The following is a 15193-nucleotide window of genomic DNA, read 5'->3' as shown; positions in this document are numbered from 1 at the left end:
AGGAGCAGAGAGAAGAAAAAACAGCAGCAGCAGCAAAAGCCATCCATAAAAAGGGCGTCTCTCAGACCTGTGGTTTTCCATACATCGCAGGGCCTTCGACTTTCTCCATCGCGCTTTCTCCTCCTCAGAGATTCATCTGCTTCTCACGATCCACCACTGTAAGTCTGCGTGTTCGAATTTCAAAAACCCCGATCCAAGTTTTTTTTTTTAATAATTTTTTATGCATTTGGATTCTCGAATCCTCATCGGGATCCCTAGATTCGTTGTTGGCTGCTGCTCTTCATTTCTCTTTGTCTTTAATTTGGTGATGCTTGCGAGCTTTTCGTTCATCTCTGCTATTCTTTTGTTGATTGGCATGTTCGTCTATATTCACTTTCCAATTTTCTACGCGTTTTGTGACGGATTTTATTAGATTAGGTCTTCAAATTATAGTTTTGGACTATCGGATCTCGATTACAAGCAAGCAGTTCTGATTGAACCCTTTACTTTGATCTATCGTTGTTTTATTTTTTTTTTCCGCGTGGCGGAAAGTAAGAATGCATCTCTCCATTATTGTTTAGATTATGCTGTCCTACGTTTAATATGGCACCTTTCTGAACCATATTAGGGCGGGCTGATGTGTTTGTATTTGAGTTAGGGCTTACGGGGTTTGATTTGTGATTTTCCGAGGTGAGGTAGAACTCCGGTTATTACCACGAATTAGACGTTACAATTAGCGTTTGCAGAAACTATGATTTACCTCCTGATTTGTATAAAAAAAATTCGTGAAGATGGGAAACATAGGCTTTATGATTTTGAACGCGGAACATATAAGGGGGACTATTGGTACACCATAAATTGGCGATGCTGAACCTGACTCACTGATTAATGTTTTTTTAACCTTTTTTTGATTCTATCATTTGTTTTTTAGCCCCTACCCTAACCACCCTTCAAACCATAAGAATAGAGAAAGTATACAACTTTAATAATATGTGTATTTTTTCTGTATCTGTGAAATTTATGCTAGAGAATTCTAAATAGTATACAAATTGATGTTTCATATTATCTTATTACCTCTCTTTCATTTGTTAAATCTTTAGGTTAACCATGAGTGACGAGGGAGAAAAGACGTGTCCTCTCTGCACTGAAGAGATGGATTTGACAGATCAGCAATTGAAGCCATGCAAATGTGGTTATGAGGTTCCATATACCATCCCTTCTGTGTGTGTGTGTGTGTGTCGAATTGCAGGGTCTTTGTTCATCTGTATCCTGTTACTTATCCTGCATTTCTGTTTGCATAATGCAAATGCTTTGAATTTGATACATGTCTAACAAAAGGGAAAAAAGAAACTACTAACTTCTTATAAAATATTATATTTTTCCATTTATCATTACAGATATGTGTTTGGTGTTGGCATCACATAATGGACATGGCCGAGAAGGATGATACAGAAGGGAGATGTCCAGCATGCCGCACACCTTATGACAAGGAAAAAATTGTTGGGATGGCAGCCAACTGTGAAAGGTTGGTGAACCTTATTTGGCAACTACTCATCTGCTGGATATCCTGTTGGGAACATAACTCATATTCCATTGTCTTGTCATCTTGTGGGCAGATTGGTAGCTGAAATCAATTCAGAAAGAAAACAGAAGTCACTGAAGGCAAAACCAAAAACATCTGAGGGTAGAAAGCATCTTAGCAGTGTTCGAGTAATTCAGCGGAATCTGGTGTATATAATTGGGATACCTTCTAATTTAGCAGATGAAGATGTGGGTAGCTCCTTCATGATGTTACATCTTTCCATATCAAGTTTCTATTTGAGTTGTTAAACTACTAACCTTTGTTCATTTACTTTTTTTGTTAATTTCAATATTCTGAGTATTTCTAAACAGGTTCTTCAGCACAAGGAATACTTTGGACAATATGGAAAGGTTCTAAAGGTGTCTATTTCTCGAACATCTGGGGGTGCTATTCAGCATTCTGCAAACAACACTTGTAGTGTGTAAGTCCAGATGTTGTTTAATGCTCAGTAGTCTATTTTTGGCTGACTTTTTCAAGTAAAAGTTTTCTATCAGTTGTAAAATGCTCACTATTATACATTGCTTATCAAAAAAAGCTCATTGTTGTTTGTTAGCTATTTAGAATCTTTCTTTCCATTTACATTCAAGGCAGTGGAATTGGTTCACAATCATTATTATCTTTTACTTCCATAGTATCAACTGCTCGAAGTCTATTTTTCATGCATCATTTTTATCGTAATTTCTCTTTGAAGGGCTTGTTGCTACTTTGTCTTTACTTGTTTCAGTTGTGAGGTTGCCAGGTTGGATCTAGACTAATTTGATGTTTCAAATGTTGATATAAGTTTATGTATCTTTCCATGATTAATTTTTGCACACTTGTTTTCTACCTTTTTGCTCAGATATATTGCTTCCAGATGTTCGTGTGTAATATGCATCTTTCTATTGGTAATTGTTTTTCCCCGTTTTGACTCAGATATATTACTTACTCAAAAGAGGAAGAAGCAATTCGATGTATTCAATCAGTACATGGTTTTGTCTTGGAAGGAAGATCCTTGAGGTAGGGACATAGTTCATTTTCTAATGGTTGCATGGATAAGCTTTACCTTGATCAATATATTAATGACTGGGGGTTTTCCATTTCCAGGGCATGCTTTGGAACAACAAAATATTGCCATGCATGGCTAAGAAATGTGGTATGGAATATGGATAGATTATTTTGTTTGCAGTTTGTGTTTTCTATGAGATTCTCTTTTATAAAGTCTGAAGGAAGGTTTCTGTAATTTCACCAAGAGAAACATCTTTCTTGGTGCAGCCCTGCAGCAATCCAGACTGTTTATATTTACATGACATTGGTACTCAAGAAGACAGCTTCACTAAAGATGAGATTATTTCAGCCTATACAAGGTTTAATTATTTTGTTTGCAAGTTTTGATATATTCTGTTCAATCCTTTCTTTTCATCACCTCCTGTAATGATATTAAGTGTATGAAGCTTGTTATGGGATTGAACCATTTCTGTAGAATTTATATCTAGAATGTCCTATTCCCCAATAAACATGGAAACCAATATGTGCCCACCCTTCAATGGATCCCACTGTCAATATGTTCTGCTAGTTGTCCAATAAAAACATGTTTGCTAATAGTGCTTGATGTTTCAAGAGGAATCATACAGGTTCCACAAATGCATTAATTTGACTATGTTTTTGTGTGTATCTGTATAAGAGAATTATTGAGAGAAACAAATCGGTTTTGACACTCTACAGATTCCCACATTTTCTCTACCAAAAAGCTAGCATCAAGGTTAACTTGGAAATTGTGTAAATCAAGTGCTTAAAAGCTACAGGCAACTATTTTGTTGGCCCTCCCTCTGGGGGATGTTTGTATAGGCTTGTATATGGTGGTGAGTTTTTCAAGGCTTGTTTGCCTTCTCTTCTGTTTTGTGATATCGTCACTTCTGGTGGTTGTATATAGAACAAGTAGTTTCACGATGATGATTTATTCTAGTAAAAGATAAATTTTAATCTCTATTCCTTCACAGCAGATTCTGCCTTGCCTTTTCCACTTGCGCCCCCTATCCAAACACAACTTTATGGATATGAACCTCTCCTACTATTGAATTCTTTTTTTTTTTTTTTTTTTCATTTTTCACTTGTCTGTGGTGCACATCACATGCTTGTAGTGTTGTTTTTTCAGGGGCATTTAATATTTTTTTCTCTTTCACTAAATTTATTAGACCTTTTATGGTCTAGGTATGTGTCTTGTTTGGATCTTGTTCATATAGCTAGTTAACTGACATAGTAATTTTAAAGGAGTAGAGTTCAACAAATTACTGGTGCTACATATAATTTGCAAAGGCGTTCAGGAAATGTGTTACCTCCCCCAGCAGATGAGTACTGCAATAGCAGCTCAGGCAAACCTATTGTCAAGAGTGCCTCCAATGTAAGATATTTGGCATTAGCTTTCATTTGGTTTGGAGAAATGTTTTTACCTCTTATAAGCAGTATATTTCTGATTGAACTTGAATATGTTTAAAACACTTGTAATTTAAGGCTTAACTATTGAGCAGTTATGGTGCTGTTCCCCTCTGAATCTTGGGGTTTTTATATTCACTATACTCACTATTACATGTCAGCGGTTTTTTGGGGTTAATGCTAAAAAATAAAGCTTTTAGTTGTGCCATTTATAGAATATCATAAAAGATACATATGGCCCTTGTTTGATTTTAAGTGTAACTTGGTTGTCTTTAACTAGCAGAATCCTGTAAGCCAGGTCAAAGGTTCTCCTCCTAATAGTAGCTCTGGAAGATCTGTTGCCCTTCCAGCAGCAGCTTCATGGTATTGTTTCAACTCTCTTAGATTACTTCCCTAGTATTTTTTCTTTATTTTAGAATAATTTGGTGTATATATGGTGCTACTATTAAAGTTCTCATTTTATCCAGGGGCATGCGTGCTTCAAATTGCCGGCCAATAGCTTCAAATTTAGTGTCTTCCAATGGACCGACCAAACAAAAAACTGACACATGTAATGATTCAGTGGTTCTCCCTTCATCAGTTACAAGTACAAGCCTGACCTCTACGTTGCCTACAGATGTAGGAAAAGTTTCTACAGTAACTGAAGATTTCACACATCACAGTGGAAGATCAGGGTCATTGGACTTGTCTAAACCGTATATTGTCAGAGAATGCCACAAAACTGCTGTGGATGCTCCTGCACACCCAGAGCTTGTCCAAGGTGCAGCGCTAACTCTTGTGACTTACAATCACCTGTCTTCTCTTCCTGAATCTAAGGCTAAAGACGGAAACATCATGACACTACCAAACTCAGTATACTCAGATCTTCACAGACAATCTTGTGGTTCTGTTCCCAATAAAGAAGAGACTGATACTGCAAATGGGAGCATTCAAGATTTGTGCTCTGAATTATCAGCAGTTAGTGTTGATAGACATTCTCGGGTTGATCATTCTGAACCAATTCGATCCAGTGGTTTAGATGACAATCATCTTGTGGTTATATCGCCTAGAAGTCAAAGATTACATTCACAGAATTCTGATAAACTAGGAGAACAATTAACCTCACTGCCATCAATGAAAGTGGCCACACCATCTGATCGGATCTGTGATTCAGGAGAATCTTGTGATTGGAGGTCGGATTCACAAGCACAGACTCTTCAGAATTCATGCTTTGAAGCGGAAGAAGAAGATTTTCTACCTTTTGATGATCAAAGAGTAAAAGCTTCAGAAGAAGTTAGTCACCCATCATATTTGCCTCGTGGGCGTAATTCTCCATCTATCTTGAATGATTCTAGTAGTCAATATTCTTGGCAACATGGTGATTCGGGCAGTGCAAGTAATCTTAATAACATAGATTCTAGAGAACATATAACAACTAATGAAGAAGCTTATGTTCCCTTTAAATCTGATGAATCAGTATTATCTAATGGACATAGTGAAAATGATATGAGAAGTTCTACTGAAATGGATGGGTTCTTTGACCACTCCAACCTTTTCTCAAGCATGGAGAAAGGCAAATCTATGGCAAGATTTAATGATGATATTGCAAAGGCTGAAGAGAATGCTACTTTAGACATGGGAGAGAGTAGCATCATATCAAATATCTTGTCGATGGAATTTGATGTGTGGGATGACTCGTTAACATCTCCTCACAACTTAGCGAAGTTGTTGAATGAATCTGATAAACAACAGGGTTCTTTGAAAATATCAGGGTCATGGAAGGTTCAGAACAGCAATCAATCCAGGTTCTCTTTTGCAAGGCAGGATGAGTTTGCAAATGAAGGAGCTGGAATTGAGCCATCTTTCAGTAGTGTGCCTAACAAATATTCGCTGTCTCAAGATTCTTTGGAAAGCCGGGATAATTTCTTGGAGAAGCTTCGGAATGGGTTTTCATCCAGTACTTTAGAGGAACCTGATCCTTACTCTAGCATTCATTCAATTTTCTCTTCTAACAAGCTTTCTGGTGAGTTCTATTGAGTTTAATATTGTTGCCTGTGCTTTAACTTCTATGCTAACAATGGTTAAGATAGCAGCAGCAGAACCACCATCATCCATACCAAGAACAACCATAATCAACAAGAATATTGGTTTTTCATTTTCATTTTGTTGCTTTTCGTTTTCATGGTTGCATTATGTGGCTTCTGGTCCCTTGTTTTTTCAGTGGCTTCCTTTGATCCCTTCTGCCCTAATTTATTATAAAATATTTATTTCATATTTCAATTTGGCTTGATACTGTGTTCAACTTCCTCTTTTGTCTTAAATCGTCAAGTGGTTAGATATTCTCTGGTATTATCTATTTTATATGCCGATTTTAATATGAACTTTCAGCTATTTGTCATCTATCGTCGTGGAATTGTAAAAGGTTTATTAGAAATAATACAAAGCTGATGTTTTTTCTTTGTTTTTGTTAATCTTTTTTGATAGGAAACCATAACTTCAATAATTAATTAGAGTACAACTGTCACCACCAGAAAGATTGTGAGCCTTTAACTAAAACAGTGTTACAGACAAGCCCAAAATAAAGCCTCCCTGTTGACTCCTTGCTTTCCATCTAACTTGTACCCCAAGCTCCCTTGCTTGACATAAAATCTCTCTTATATTTTGTTTGAAGGCCCAAGTTCCCAAGCTTCTTGTTTGCAGCCAACCTGTTACCAACTTGGAATCTCCTTCCACATATAGCTGTTGCAGTGCCCATTGTTTAGTCAATCTTAGACCTTGGAGTAGACCTAAAACTTTTGCCCTTAAGCAATCTCCTACCCTAATTGGGCCAGAGTAAATGCCTAGCACTCTTCCTTCATTCCTAAAGACACCCCCAATTCCATAAGGACCTAGGTTACCCATAGGGCTTCCATCAAAATTCAATTTCACCCTACAAGATAGAGGTGGGAACCAGCTTTCTTGAACAAAGAAGAGGAAGAGGAAGAGGAAGCTGGTATGGCACTTCATCCCCTAAAGATGTCATCTGAAGAAAGGTCCTTGAAAAGATCCAAAGTTTTCAACCAATGTATAATCTTGAAGGTTATGCCCTTGGAAGGTCTTGCTGTTTATTTCTTCCCAAATTGACCACAGTATAGCTGCTCTAGTTGTTCTCCACGTCACCATACCCCTCTATCTTACCAAAAACATACCCCTCTAGTTGTTCATCCTATTCTCGTATGTGATTTAGTATTTTTGTTTTTATGTGATGAGAAGATATCATCTGAAGAAAAGTCCTTGAAAAGATCTAAAGTTTTCAACCAATGTATGATCTTGAAGGTTATGCTCTTTGAAGGTCTTTCTGTTTCTTCCCAAATTGGCCATAGTATAGCTGCTCTAGTTGTGTTCTCCACGTCACCATACCCCTCTATCTTACCAAAAAATACCCCTCTAGTTGTTCATCCTATTCTCATATGTGATGTAGTATTTTTGTTTTTATGTGATGAGAAGATATCAGGCGAAGTGCAACAGTTGGGGCTTATCTGTTGTGCATTTCAGCAGAAAGGAATAGAAGGATAACTTAATAATTTTTTCTTTTTTCTTTATTACCAAAAAAATGGGTACGAGGAGATTGATAAAAAAAACAGTATGAGGAGGCATCCACATTAAAGTTGTCATAGAATGAATTATGAGAAGGGCTGGCCAATTGGGTTTATGTTTCTGACCATAGTTGTCAAGGCGCCTAGGCGAGCCTAGGCGATGGCAGGTGCTCAGTCGCCTAGGCGATGGAATTTGAAAGTATAAAATATATATCCCTACCCCTCTTAAGCTATGTTATTGGTTTTTTATACTAACCAACATACCTGTATGCTAGCTATTAGCAATAAAATCATTCGAATAAAACATAAAATGCCATAGCTAGCATCCAGGCCAAAAAAAAATGGGGGATTGCAGATAAGAAAAGAGTGAAAAATAAGGGGGCAGAGCCCCTGTTTCGTTCCCAACGTAAGTTGTCCAAGAGGACAATGTGGACTGTGTTTAAGGGGGTTGAGACCCTGTTTCAGGCTAAAAAAAATGGAGGAGGATTGTTAAAAGTAAGAAAGGAGTACGAGTGTGATTTTAGGAAGGAGGAGGAGGTGGCGGAGCCCCTGTTTCATCCCAAAAGAAGAAGAAGAAGAAGAAGAAGAAGGAAAAAACGTACTTGGAGGTCTTGGATTACTTGGAAACTTCCCATCATCGTTTTCTCTTCCTAGCTCTCTGTCTCAGCTCTCATTTTCTCTTATTTTTTATTAAAGTAAAAGAGAATTACTTTAATAAAAAATGATAATATACAACAGGGTGTATTCTAATAAGATAAAACAAACCAATAAAAATGATATAATACATATGCACATTCAAAAAAATAGTATAGCATATACATGGGTGAGTGCCTAATACAAAAATACCTAGGCGTTGGGTGAGGCGACTTCTAAAAACTGCCTAGTCGCCTAGGCGTCGCCTTGACAACTATGTTTCTGACATGTTCAAAGCAAGGATTAAAATATTGATATACATGATACTCAAAGTTGGGTATCGGTGAGTATTGATATCACCAATACTCTCTCTCTCTCTCACACACCCACATTTTTTTATTTTGTAATCATTAGAGGGTTGAGGCCCATAATTCCGAAGTTAGTTTTTTAAAATGCTTTTATATCAGCATATCCATGTATATCTGTATGCACTGTACCGTATTGATTTTTAATCCTTGGTTCAAAGTGCTGTTGTGCATGGGCAGCCGGGCATTAGTTGGAATGAGGTAACAATCTAGCAGTCAGGAGATATGCCTCCTGACTAACTAATATACATGTTTGCCTTTAAGAAAAATGATTTTTGAAGATATTTAAAGATGTTTATTAGAACAAGACAAAGAAGAATTCTAGAAAAAGTCCAGGCTCGACAGCCCTGGAGTGTATAAAAGGGGGGAGCAGATCCCCAAAGCATACAAGTCTTTCAGACAACAGAATATCCCAGCCTCAATTTCAGTCCCCTTCCTTCCTGAGGTCCTCTACTCTCAGCCTTGGGGGGGGGACCAGTTCAGTCACCATCACCAACTCCACCTTAAGACTGCCATTACAAGGGGAAACTCAGTTCCCCAAACAGATACCCAGTCAGTCCAGCTCCATACACCAAGGAAACCAACCTAAACCACATCTCACCCACCACTTTCAGAAATTCCAGACTGCCTTTCCCTACTAGGTCCCCATTACAATTAGAGACCATGATTCATTAGAGTTCAGTCTCATCCACTATCACCCCCATTGTGTTACCTTCGACTTTTAATCTTTTCAACAGGGGTAGCCTACTTTTAGGCCTTGTAGAAGAGCTTGGACTTTCATCCTTGTTGTTCCTTAGCTATTCCCAGGTTTGTTTTTGTCCTTTCCCTGAGGATGGGAGCCACCTATTCATATGAGATGAGCTGCTGTGTAGGTGAAGCAAAAGCAAAAAAATTGTCATCAACTAATACTATAATGATTGCATTAACATTAGGGATGAGCATGCCTGGGCCAGGCCTGGGGCGGTTTTTTGCAGTGTAATAATAGTCTTTAGGGCTGCTTGGGCCCGGTCTTGCGCCAGGCATCTGGGGTTGCTTGAATAAATTAATAAGATCATATTTTATTAAGAATTATTAACTTAATTTTATAATAAAATTATAGAACATATATTAATTTATTATATATACCATACTTGTACATATATATCACAATTTCTGGGCTAAGCGAGCCTAGGGTTTGCATGGCCCAGGTTTGGTCCACATTTGTGTGGGCATAGTGTGGGTATGGGCCAGCCCTGCCTGGAAGAAAATTAGCTGTCCAGGCCGGGCCTGGTTAGTTGATAACACAGTGTATTGCCTTTAGACTCCCTCCTTTCCTCTTCTTGGCATTCACAGTCTGGGTCCTGATAATTGGAGATACAAAGTTGTTTTGAAAAAGCTTCCGGGACTGAGGATATTTCAATCTCTCACTTCCCCCATCCTTTTTAAGTTTTCTTTCTCCAAGAATTACTTCTTTTTAATTCCAGCATTCATTTAGATATTAATAAACATGGGATTCTGGAATTACTGCTTTTGCTCTTTCCATAGTGCTAGAATTCAATCTTTTGAGACTAGACCTTTTCTTATGCAAGTTCCTTCAAAACTAAACTAATCACCTTTTCTAGTCATGCTTGACAATCTGTAACTGACCAATACTTGACAATGAGTCATCTTTTGGGATGGTCACTTTCAAGAGGATTAATACTTTCTCCCTTGGTCATATTTCTATGATGAGGAATTGGGTCACCATCTATTTGCATTTCCTTTTTTCTATATTTGTCTAGTTGACATTTTCTTCAGTGGCATTAATTTTCCCTTTGTGGGTGTTGCAATGCTACATAATTTGTTTCTTTTGTTTTCTTGAAAGTTCACAACATTTTGGTTTCCTCTGTTAGCAAATGCACATGGAATGAATTGTTTTGAGAATTTGGCTTGTAATTTTGCCTAGTTTTTGTCTTTGAAATGAAATTGTTGAATGGATGCTAAGAATTTATTTAAGGATGCATTTGTTTCTCCCTAAGATGGACAAATGATTTTTCAGATTGGAATATTTCAAATATTATGTCAGCCTCTTATAAAGTGAAGATTTGTTTTGTGCAAATTGTGATGTGGAACTGTTGGTGGCAGCAAGCATCCTTTATGTATTTCTTAAGGTGGTGCAATTGTGACGTGAGACTGTTGATGGTGCTTTGTAGTCATCTAATCTGTATTGCTTGAGCAGATTACCTGCCATTCAACCTTTGAATGAGCATCAGTTAGAGCTTGAAAGGTTATTTGCACTGATTTTATTCCTATGCTGTGCCTAAGTTTGTGCAATGTGGATGGTATTGTACATGGAAGTGCAACTTGGGTGGATCCAACCTGAGCCTGGACTAACCACCCACAATTTTATGTGGCAGGTCTTGGATTTTTGGTCCTTGGGTTGGTCCTGGGCCCAAAAGTTTGGGCTTTTTATTTTTTGGGCTGGACCTGGGCCTAGCCCTAGCCCTTAGGTATTCCAAACTGACCCAAATTTTTTCATACATGTGTATACATTTTTTTTGTAAACCATACATATAATACATGCTTACATATACACATACTTTTATATCAAAGTGTGGGCTGATTGACCAGCCTGAGTGTATCAAATTTCAGTGCAGGCTGGGTCCAGTTTGGACAATGTTTAGGAACCTTGCAAGCATGTGGTATACATGCTTACATATAAACATACACTTACATCAAATTTTAGTGTGGGCTGATTGACTAGCCTGAGTGTATCAAATTTCAGTGCAGGCTGGGTCCAGGTTGGACATTGTTTGTGTTATGGAATATGGATTCATGGTCTTGGGTAGATGTAGAAGCGGCCATATATATCACATGCTTGGAAGGTTCCTAAATCCATTCAGTAGTTCAACTGACCCACAAAATGACTATTTGTTATTACTTCCACAAGTCTTGATCTGCAGTTATCTATTCTAGGGCCATATTTTCTGATTACTGGTAGGCTGTCGAGTATTTCTGCTGTACTAGGTTGCTCCACCTTGCCCTTGTAAAGTCCAAAAGTTGCACTGAATAATTGTTTTGAATGCACATGGCTAGTCCATTTGTAAGCTTGCCTTCATCTTGTTTTCTATTGGGTACGTTCCCTTGGTTCCTGTCATGTGAACATTCTTGTTCTGTCACTTTGTGGACATTGTTTCTTTGTTGCCTGATTAATAGGCTAATTGGGCTGAGATATTTTTCTGGTACTGTATGGTTGGTGCCAAATAGGCCCCATTTGTTTTTTGACAAGTGCATTTACCTGTGTTTTTTTGATCAAAGTGTTTCTCAGGTAAGTTAAAAAGTTGACCATTATTACCCATAAATTGGAACGGGCAATTTTGTCCCATAATGTTTTGGCAACTCCCCCACCCCCAGGTTCCCACCTGGGGAGGTGTACCCATGGGAAAAGCAATTTACCATGGGACCCACAGTTACTAAAGCGAACAGGAGATTGTTGGTCAATGGGAACAACTTTCTCATTCACCAACTATCACCCCTCCCCCCATTTACCAAAAAATGAACAGGGCCTTAGTGTTGAACTAGTGTCCAGATTTCTAATAGTAATGCAAAATTGAAGTCTGTATATATAATATGAGTTATTTTTCTTCTTTGTTTTTGCCTATTTTTTGCTGCCATTGTATTTATCTATTGTTGTGTTTATGATAATGTATTGATTGTTATCCCCTCTAACAAATGCGCTTGCACACACACACACACCCCCAAAAAAAAGAAAAAAAAAAGGAAGAAAGAAAAATTGTGGACATGCATATGCGTACATTTGTTGGGAATTAAAATGTCTACTCTGGTTTGACCATCTTGTCAAACCTGATTACCTCCTGGAATTATTTAGTGTTTGCATTTTGGATGAATCCTCTTACTAATTTGTTTATTTCCCATGTTAACAGTTTCAAGAGCTCAAGTTTCTGCACCACCTGGATTTTCAGTTGCAAGTAGAGCACCTCCTCCAGGGTTCTCTTCTCATGAGAGAATGGACCAGGATTTTGATACTTCTGGTCTGTCTCTGCTCTTATTTTTCTGGTCTGTTTTTATGTCATAGTGAAGTAATTTGATCTCGTTTTTATGTCTATTGTAGGGAATCATTTGCTTGAGAGTTCATTGCTGAGAAATCAGTACCAGGGATTGCCAACTGGGAATATTGGTGGCATTGGGGATGTTGAGTTTATTGATCCTGCAATATTGGCAGTTGGTAAAGGAAGGCTACCAAATGGGCTCGGTAACTCTGGCTTGGATATGAGATCAACCTTTCCCTCTCAACTTGGTGTTTCTGACGATGATGCAAGGCTTCAGTTGTTGATGCAACAATCCATCTCTGCACATCAGAATATGAGATTTGCTGATCATAATAATGCTGATATGTTTTCTCCTTTTAGTGATGCTTATTCTATTCCATCTAGGCTTTTGGAACAATCTCAAGTCAGCAGCATGTCCCCATATGCACAATTGTCACTCCAACAGTCTAGAAACACACGGATGTCAAATGGCCATTGGGATGGGTGGAATGATGTCCAGACTGGAAATGATCTGGGTATGGCAGAGCTTCTCAGAAATGAAAGGCTAGGGTTCAACAAATTCTTTCCTGGTTACAATGATCTGAAATTTCGGATGCCCAGTTATAGCGATCTGTATAACAGGGCATTTGGGATGTGAATTGTGTTAGAAGTGAATCCGTTTTTGTCTGCTTGCTGGCAATTGTATAGACGGGGCAACAGATGTGACCATGTGTGCAACCTCCTCTGTTCTGGGGGATGAGGCTACTGAGTTTCATTTAGCAGTTCTCTTATGCAGGAATCTTGAAGAATGATTGAACTCCTTTTTATTGGCTTTCAGAATGTTGCTCCCTTGGGTTAACTCATTATCAGCAGGTAAGGTGATCTTTTCTCCTCTTGTATTTATAAAGACTTATCTTCATTGTTTGAATTGCTTTATGCTTTTATACTTTGGGGGAAACAGCTTGCCCAATTTGTATGAGATTTAGGTTTTGAATACTTGGTTGAGATGATCATCGTGTGTGGTCTCCGGAGTTTTGGAAGAATTGGACACAACTATCAATGTCTTATTTTTCTTATTTTTGTAGTTTTTTTTTTTAATTACTAGCAGTTTTTAGGTTTAAGAAGTGAAGTTGGAGAAAATAATGTAGTTTACACAAAATCATCAAGCTTGGTGTAAAATCTAGGGCTGACATGTATGACAATGCAGGTTTATGTCTGAGTGTAACATCTAGGGCTGACATGTGTGAGAATGCTGGTTTGTGTCTGAGAGCAGCCACTACAGTGCAAAAGAAAAAAAAGGCCAAAGGTGGTCTGTATCCTATCCTACCCTTCCCAAGACGCCAGATAACTGGGACCTATAGTAATGGCCCTGATAAAACTATGGAGTTCTGTTCACTTTTAGGCTTAGGCAAGCTCTTGGGCTTTTAGGTAAGATGAATGACCTAATCAGTGACAATGCTGACTCCCCCTGGAGAAACGTTGTCTGTCCATATAATGCCTGGTGCAGGGGGTGCAGGGGGCATTTTTTTTCCTGGTTGAGAATGCAAGGGCAAGTTGAGTTTGAACTTTATGACACATGATTTTGGAATTGATGATTTTTGTTTTCTTGTCTGGCTACTGAAGATTCTAGATTTATACTTAGTTTTGGAAGTGATCCCGAGAGCAAGTTTGTGTGTTTATGCCCTGTTAACCAATTGGTTCAAAATCCAAGGGCCTTAACGCCAATTAACAGGCTGTTAGGGGGTGTTCTGTGGATCTCAGTCTGATGGTTGACATCATGTTTGGATGTATGTATTTTTTTTTTGAACAATTTTGTATTAAATTATATTATTCTGTTTTTTTTTCTCAGTATCTTATGTCTTATTTTTTGGTCAATTTGTAGGTAACCTGCAAAGGATCCATGACAAAGGTCGTATGTGCAGCTGTTTGATTGGCTGGCTCACCATCCGGAGGGGATTGCTTTGGTCACACTTTTAAGAGGAGAAAGTATTACTGTTGCAGTCTTCTAACAGGTGTCTGAATACTGTTCCCTTGTTCATATACCTACAAATTCTTTACATCGAAGATTTTAGTCTGACTAAATCAAGCTTAGATGATGCGTATTTTTAACTTAATTTGTGAATTGTCTAAAAACAGATGAATGAAAACTAAAAACGGGTATTACATTGTAACCCATTTACAGTGAGAAAAGTATTATACCTCATGGTAAAGGTTATTGTTGTCTTTAGCACAAAAACTTCTGCTTGGTGATTTCTGCGGGTGTACGGTTCACATGAGTTTGAGATTCAATAGGGTTATGGTTCCTTAAACATGTAATGTGAACAAAATCACTAAACTGGCGAAGCTTTTAAACCTCTTCCTGCCCCCAAGACGTGCATATACAATACACACACAGAGAGAGAGAGAGAGATGGGCCAAGTTTTTTTAGAGGCCCCCGTTAATTGAGTTGATAGAGGGGTAAAAATGTCTAGGGTCGACAATTTCAATTGTACTTCATTGTTTCAATACTGCAAGGATTCGAATTCATCAATTTGACAATTAAAATATTTCTTTCACTCAACGGAAAAACAAGCACGACTCGTTAATTTATTTTTGGCTTTCGTAGTAATTCTACCAACCTGTGATCAGATCTGCGACGCGTTGTTTGTTTTATAAAATGATTGT

The 15193-nt window shown here is 38.0% G+C and overlaps 1 protein-coding gene across 6 annotated transcripts; it reads left to right on the top strand.

The window, feature by feature from the left end:
* On the top strand, positions 1-14765 carry LOC104594737 (uncharacterized). 6 transcript variants are annotated; one of them, XM_010255189.3, is made up of 15 exons: positions 1-158; positions 1080-1179; positions 1377-1504; positions 1596-1749; positions 1873-1982; positions 2474-2557; positions 2645-2693; positions 2813-2904; positions 3809-3938; positions 4254-4333; positions 4438-5972; positions 12425-12532; positions 12613-13402; positions 14153-14316; positions 14412-14765. In XM_010255189.3, the coding sequence occupies exons 2-13, from the start codon at positions 1087-1089 to the stop codon at positions 13185-13187; spliced, it is 3138 nt and encodes a 1045-aa protein (XP_010253491.1). In that variant the 5' UTR covers positions 1-158; positions 1080-1086; the 3' UTR covers positions 13188-13402; positions 14153-14316; positions 14412-14765. The 6 variants fall into 6 exon arrangements, with proteins under 6 accessions (XP_010253491.1, XP_010253490.1, XP_010253492.1 ...); XM_010255188.3 differs by having other exon boundaries at positions 13737-14316; XM_010255190.3 differs by lacking the exon at positions 14153-14316 and having other exon boundaries at positions 3815-3938.
* Positions 14766-15193: the final 428 nt, after the last annotated feature.

This window comes from Nelumbo nucifera, chromosome 2 (genome assembly GCF_055504915.1).
Source record: "Nelumbo nucifera cultivar China Antique chromosome 2, China Antique-T2T, whole genome shotgun sequence".
Lineage (NCBI taxonomy): Eukaryota > Viridiplantae > Streptophyta > Magnoliopsida > Proteales > Nelumbonaceae > Nelumbo > Nelumbo nucifera.
This window is presented reverse-complemented; position numbering and strand designations above follow the sequence as displayed.

Bases quoted from the DNA above. Each gene is read 5' to 3' on its own strand.
- LOC104594737 (XM_010255187.3), top strand. From the start codon at position 1,087: ATGAGTGACGAGGGAGAAAAGACGTGTCCTCTCTGCACTGAAGAGATG. The intron at 1,180-1,376 runs GTTCCATATACC...TTATCATTACAG, and splicing joins CATGCAAATGTGGTTATGAG to ATATGTGTTTGGTGTTGGCA. The intron at 12,533-12,612 runs GTCTGTCTCTGC...TGTCTATTGTAG, and splicing joins CCAGGATTTTGATACTTCTG to GGAATCATTTGCTTGAGAGT.